Here is a 7,428-nt window from a genome sequence, read left to right on the forward strand (position 1 = left end):
GGCGAGCAACCTCTCTTTGTATGGTTTGATAGAGTTAATTGAAGTTTGGCAAAAGATTTGTCATAAGTATTTGACTTCTAACGCTCTCGAATTCAACACCAAGTCCACAAGAAGATTTTATCCTCTTCCAAACGTTGTCTATACACGTTTGGATCAGTTGTAGCAGGGCGATATTGCATTAATTCCTCCCATAGACTATGGTATTGGCTGAGATAAGATTGTATCAACTTGCCTCCCATTGAGTTATGAGCAAGTTCTAGTTGAATTTGATAAACTCCAGCCAAAATGTTTTGTTCCACATGTACTTCTTTTAATGTATCCCAAAATATCTTTAGCTATTTCATGATAAACAAGCATATTTGAAACACTAATTAATTAACCAATACATAACTAAATCATTTTCAGATTGTCATTCATCAAATTTCGGGTCAGATATGTCTGGAGGGGAGATCTTACCGTTAACGTAGCCAAATTTTGATCGCCCATTAAGAAAAAGTCTTGCTGCTTTGGCCCATCCTAGATAGTTGGATCCGCTTAGAAGAGTCGTGGTGATCTTCAATGTGTTATTCTCATTAGTCGTAACCTTCTTTACACTGTCACTTAAGTTGCTGCCTTAGATCTCCATTGATATGAGATTCAGCCATGGTGGAGAAAACTCAATACCAAGATCACAAATAATGCTCTGATACCATGTTAAGTTGAGCCAAAAGACAAAGAATGACAGAAACACACAACAAGATTTACGTGGTTCGGCTTAGATGCCTACATCCACGGTAGAAATGGGAGAAGTTTTGTATTATTTTTCACACACTCATTGTGAGTAAAGTTGCTCTTTTTTAAAGAGCTCAATACAACGGTAAGAAAGACAAGGAAGGCAGGTTGGGGAGTTTCTAAAAATCTTATTTTCCTTAGATGGTTCCAACGTTGAACGTTCTTCTCATTTCAACATTCTCCTCGCATATTTCCTTAAAGAGATCCAACGTCCTCCTCAACGGTCTCCTCCTTTCTCCCAAACTTGCGTGACAGATTTTGCCAATTTCTATTGTACCACATCTAATCTCGATCCAAATTCAAAGGCATTCCAATGTTCTGAAATGGACTTTAAAATCTCGATTCGAAATCTAAGCCATGTATTATGCTGTTCTGAAATTCACTTCAGGTTGAAAACCCTTGGTAAACTTGAAGGGGCATTTTTTGGAATGCAGTGTTATGTGAATCTCTCGGACACATTCATGTGATACTGCATCGTTACCATAACCAAATGCCCTCTTGTACTTTACAAGCAACAAACAACACCTGAATGAATATAGAAATTTATTATGTTCTCTACTTTCGCACATCCAAACAATATATACACATGTAAGATAGTGGTTTCTTTTCTAATTGTCTCAGTTGTACCAAAAGTGGTGAGATGGCACAGAGTATGTCATCAAGTATATGTGCATCAAGCAAAACAGTTAGATACTGTCGCACAAATACTCTTTAACTACCGTAAAACAGTGTTTTTTGGGGAAAAAAAAAGAACACCCTAAACAGAACAAGCACCCAAAGGAAAAACAAGCAAAAAGTATGCACCTCTCTTATTCAACCAGGTCACATAACCAGGGTGAGTTCCTTAGACCAAAATCCCCACCCAAGCTGTCTCTGTCCCAATTGCAGGTCTCAACTTTCATTCCCTGCGACAGAATGACTTTACAGTTTGATTCCAACAGATGCTAAAAGAATACACACATCCAATGCAAAAAGGTTGTGCCAAAACAAACAAGACTGTACGTGTAAACACATGTAGATACATTGAAACACATCCGATTTGATCAGTGGATGATGGCATCAAAACAATGAGTAGAAACGGCCCATGATGAGAAAACTTCTGCAGCTGCTCAGCATGATCTTCAAAATTCTTGGAAACCATCTGCAGAAATACAACGGTATTGTAGTTGAGATTTCACAGACATGCAACAGGAGGAAATGAAAGACAGATGTGAAATTTCAGTTTTCGTCATATTCAATCTATCTGGGATTTTAACCAAGTAACTAAGCCCTTATTTTACAGTTATGAAAAAATTGGCTACATATCGAAAAGGTTATAAGATGCTAAGCCTATTTTTGGAGCAAAGACCAACGATTGGTTCCAAAAAAGAATTCCTCTCGGAAAGGTGCATTATATGTATAAAACCTGGGAAATCTGAACGGTGGTTAAAACTGCAACAAACAGAAAAAAGAAACTGTACATGATTAGAGTTGACATTTGAGATAAATAATACTCCCAATGAAATAGCAACTGTTTTTTTTTTTGGGTCAAGAAAATCCAAATAAATGCAATCTATAAACAAGTCAAAAGCAAATTAGAGAGATAAAAACCAGCTCTTTTAATGATCAAGCAAGAAAACGAATTTTTCCGTGGCTTTTATCTATCCAATTAAGCTCCCTTCTTTCATTAATGCTATTGCTCAGGACAAGATACTACCATTGCTCATCGCTTGTAAAACCAGCTCCATTTTATTAACCAACAATAGCCAGTCCTAAAACAAGACAACATATATGTATAAAACAAAAAAAAAAAAACTCAATTTATACATTCTAGTTCAAGTTCAGCGTCATGGGAACAGACGGCGTGCAAATTCCAGTTTAAAATTATGCCCTAATATCCTGCTGGCTATGCAATCCAAGATTCGCAAATGCAATGACTATAGTATGTGACTTTTCCATTTTAAACTCTGCCTAGTTTGAATCCAGTGAAACTTTCAACATACCCATTTCATTTGGAGGAAGACATTTTAGTAAGCAGCAAACCTACAGGTTGATGAAGGAACCGAGAGGCAGAGGCGATGAAAATAAAAACCCAAACCCATTGTTCTCGTGCGGCAATCGCATAAATAAAATAATGATATATTTTAAAAATTTTAAATAACTTAAAAATTACTTGATAATGTCCACCGATTCACTTCAAGTATCGGCAATTTTCATATTTGATTTTCTTCAGAAAGGATGTCACGGAGGCTGGGGAACTTGTCCTGGCCTTGGCCTTGCGTTCGCCACCACTCAGCCAGAGAGCACCGAAAATGTTCAAGTGTCGAAGCCTGGGGAGACTTGAAAGCTCATCTGGCAAGGAACTCAACTTTGGACAGGAATAGATATGGAGTGACTGGAGCCCTTCGAGACATTTGAATGCTACTGCAGGCACTTCTACCAACTCTGGCAGATTATCCAACTCCAACCATTCTAGTTGGGACAGTTTGTTCAACCAATGAGGCAAACGAGTGAGATGAGGACTTTCATGAACTCTCAAGTATTGCAACTGGTGAAGTTGTTGAATCCACTCTGGTAGTGAGTCCACGCCAGCCAACACCTTAATGTCTAGACCCCTTACCTTGCTGCTCAACTTTTCCATTAAACCAGCCAACTTGTTGCTCGTTTCCACAGAATCTATGACTAACTCACATTTCATGTTTACGTATGTCGGCCGTATCGGACCATCACTGACCAAGCTGGCAAGTCGCAAAAATTCAAGGTTGGGGAGGGGGTGTTGTTTGAGAACATTTATGACGGACATCAGTAGTCTGGGACAATCCTCTATGTCTAGCTGTTTCAGCTGAAGCAAGTCACTGATTCGACTCTCCAACCACTCCACTCCCAGATCGTGAAACCCACTTACTCTCAACCTCCTCAACCTTTCCATTCCTAACCGGGCAAGAAGCTCCTCTACATCCACAGACCCAAGCATATGACGCAAGTCCAGCTCTTCAAGCCCCCTAAGGCTATCTAGAAACGTCGAAGGCAGTGACTGGAGTTGAGGCAAGTTCCTTAAACTCAGAAACTTCAATCCCATAGTACTAGCAAACGTCATACACAATGACTGGAGCCGAGGTAAGTTCCTTAAATGTAGCCTTTTTAATCCTGTGATAACTGGTATTGAACATAGATTCAAACAGTCTTCAATCACCAATGACTCGAGCTTGCCATCTTGAAGTCCTTGGAGAAGAGAATATTCTAGATTTGGACAAGAAATAACGTCCAAATGCCTCACCTTCTTTAGCTCCGGCATGCTGGTCAAAGTAACGGAGGGACAGCTGATTATTGTTGTCTTTACTAGCCCAGAAGAGAGACGTGGTAAGAGCTTCAACTTTTCACTTGATGAAATGCTCATTTTTTTCAGACATGGCATATCTCTTTCCTTCGCCATGGGCCAACCTCCCCACCCAGCCATGTACTCAATTGTTAGTTTCTTGAGGGTTGAAAAGAATGGGATTGCCCTTAAATTTGGGCAACCTTGGATATCCAACTCCTCAAGGCAAGGCATATTCTCTACCTTTGAATCAAACTTCCACTCCTCCAAGTTCTTCATGGTCCACAACCGTAGTTTTTCTAGCTTGGGAAATGCGACTTTTCCACACATGTGGTCGCATGTAGTATCAAACACCTTGATCATTTTGACACTATATATTAATAAGTCCACCAGATTGGGCAAGAACCCAAGGTTGGGCAAGTTTTCTAAGAATTTGCAGTCCCATACTTCGATGTTTCGCAAGCAAGAGTATGTGCTAGAACTAATCCAGGTGGGACATTTCGTACCTGGATAATACTTAATACTAATACTTTCAATGGCTGTTGGAGGTTCCATCCGCTCATAAACTTGCTCCACTTTTTCTATGACAGTTTTATTGAATTCAATGTCATAACTCATGTCACAAGATAAATGCAATCCATGCAGACTTTCTTTTCTTTTTAATTCTGCATGGTCTGCCTCTTCTAGACTACCGACTCTTTCTAAGTGCTCTATTCTCAGATTTCCTCTTAAATAGTTTAGTTCACGTAGCTCAGATAAACTGCTTCCCATGCTTTCATCCAATGTTCTACCGCTGCCGACCACAAATTTTGACAATGTTTGCAAACAAGTCATCATCCCAATTTCACTTGGTAAATATTCTAGAAGTTCTGTTTCATCGATATCAAGATGTCTCAAGGAACCTAATTCTGAGATCTTGTTTGGAAGTCTCTTTACCTCGCTATGACTCAGGATCAATGTCTGCAACTCACGAAGTCTAATGATGGATTCAGGCAACTCAAATATTCGTGCACCTAAAAGATTGATGTACTTCAAGAGCATTAGGTCCCCAATTGACTCCGGCAGTTTTGAAAATTTGCCCCACCGCAAGTCCAACACCCTTAACCACCTAAAAGCAACAAAATTGAAGGTAGGTACGCAATCAACCTCATGGCACATTAATCCCCTCAACTTCTCTTGTCCTCTCAGTGTCTCCGATGAACACCCTCCACCAACTGATGAAACATAGCGAGCATGATGAAAAACCTTTTTAGAGTTCAATTGATCTGTGCTCACATATTCCTTCTCTCTCATGTAAAGAGCAAAGTCGTGAACAAGATCATGTAAGGTGTATCTCCCATTTCCTGCGTCTTGGATTAAACTACAGCCAACCAATGTGTGCAAACAGCTTTCTGCTGTAACCTCCATCTCCATACCTTCTTCCGTCGAAATAAAACCTTCTGCAACCCAAAGCCTCACTAAATCTGTCTTCTTCATTACAAAATCCTTGGGGTACATGCAACAATATGTGAGACACTGTTTTAATTGGAACGGTATGGTCATGTAACTCAAGGCAATTGCAGCGAACACTTTGTTGTTATTTTGTGGACCTTTCCAATTCCAAAGTGGACTTCTAAGAACGTCTTGCCAATCAGGCTTTCTTCTCTGCTTCTGTTGTAAAAGACCACCTACGGCATTCAAGGCAAGAGGCAATCCTCCACATTTCTGCACTATTGCTTTTCCAACATCCTTCACTCCATCAAGATCTCTCTCATCCTCACCTCTTCTTAATGTCTTGCTTAAAAATAGTTCCCAACTTTGCTCCTCATTTAGGCATTTAAGCTCGTGCAAGTGTGCAAGCCCTATGGCTTTGGCAACTTCCATCTGCCTAGTGGTTATGAGCACCTTACTCCCTGATGTGCAATCTTGCAAGAGACCTTTCATCTCCTTCCACCATGCATTGTCCCAAACGTCATCTAATACCAGCAGAAACCTTTTATTCTTCAAGTGATCGGTGATCTTGGAACGTAGGGCTTCAGCAACAGTAGGTAATTGCGTGGAACAACTTCCTTTTTCTTCCACCACTTCTAATATCTTTCCGAACAGATCCGATAGCTTTGACGTCTCTGCAACACAAACCCACATGCATTTATCAAAGTAATCCTGTACCCTACTGTTATGGTAGAGTTTTTTGGCAAGAGCAGTCTTTCCAACTCCACCCATCGCTACAATCGCTATAACAGAAGCGCTATCTTCATGTGGGTTTGATTCTTCAAACAACCACTTGAGCACCACTTCTTCATCTTCCTCTCTTCCTATAATCTTCATGTCTGTGATAGCTGAAATTGTCTCGCGCTCTTCCTTTAGAACTCCCAAACTGTAAACTAAGGTTGATGATTCTTCCAACATTGGCTTAAGGCCATACTGATTTTTCTCCTCATCCATCATCTTGAGTCTCTCATTGATCTTCATTATCTTAGTGCCGGTTTTGCGAAGGAGACGAATTGTCTTAGGGAATCTGGCAACCGAGTTGAGACCTTTGTGTACCTTTGACTTGATCCGATAGAGGTCGATGACATCGAGAGCATCATAGATGACCTCGTTCAGCCTCCACACCCAGTCCTTAACGTCTTTTGACGAGAACTGCTCGTTGTAGGCAGCTCTGAGGAAGGGTTGGATTGCTTTCAGTCTTGTCTCCAGCTTTTCCACTTCAGCCTTAGCAGTTGCAGCTTTCAGGATTTCATCTTGCGCAAAACCGGCCACCTTCTCCAACAGCAGAGAAATGATTGTCTCTGACATTCTCGTGAGCAAGAGAGAGAGAGAGAGAGAGAGAAGAAGAAGAAGAAGAAGAAGAAGAAGAAGAAGAAGAAACGATAAAGTAGGAATGGATAAGAAAATTGAGTGGACAATAAGTAGAAAAAAAAAGTTGAAAAGTTGATGAATTATTGAAGACAATGACATAAAAGCACTCAGTCTTAGTAATATTTCACTTTGGAGCCCATTTTGAGTCTTAGATTTTGTGAAACCGTTTTCACATGGGTAGAACTCTTGCTAACAAGGGCCTCATTTGTCACTCTAAAACATGTGAAACTGCACTTCTAAGATCGTCTGATCTTCGGTTGAACTTCATCACCATGATCACCCTAGGAGTTGACGTGCTAGTTCACCGCTGCCGTTGTAGCGATCTCAATATATCTGGATCAATAATTTTTAAAAAATTGGATCAGAATCAATGAAATTTGAACAGATTCGGATGTACTTAAATATTTGATCGGATACAGATTCGCATAAGATTTAGTTTTAATAGATATCCTATGTCCAATATTTTTACATTTTGAAAATCGGTTCAAAATTCAGATTCAGAATCAGTTATGAATATTAAA

The 7,428-nt window shown here is 39.9% G+C and overlaps 1 protein-coding gene across 1 annotated transcript; it reads right to left on the reverse strand.

Annotated features, from left to right (window-relative positions):
• Positions 1 to 1,551: 1,551 nt before the first annotated feature.
• Positions 1,552 to 6,864, reverse strand: LOC116260058 (disease resistance protein RGA2-like). The gene is made up of 2 exons (XM_031638134.2): positions 2,924 to 6,864; positions 1,552 to 1,912 (listed from the first exon to the last, which is right to left on the reverse strand). Exon 1 carries the CDS (start codon positions 6,842 to 6,844, stop codon positions 2,942 to 2,944), a length of 3,903 nt encoding a protein of 1,300 aa, XP_031493994.1. The 5' UTR covers positions 6,845 to 6,864; the 3' UTR covers positions 1,552 to 1,912; positions 2,924 to 2,941.
• Positions 6,865 to 7,428: the final 564 nt, after the last annotated feature.

Source organism: Nymphaea colorata, chromosome 9 (assembly GCF_008831285.2).
Source record: "Nymphaea colorata isolate Beijing-Zhang1983 chromosome 9, ASM883128v2, whole genome shotgun sequence".
NCBI classification, from domain to species: Eukaryota; Viridiplantae; Streptophyta; class Magnoliopsida; order Nymphaeales; family Nymphaeaceae; genus Nymphaea; species Nymphaea colorata.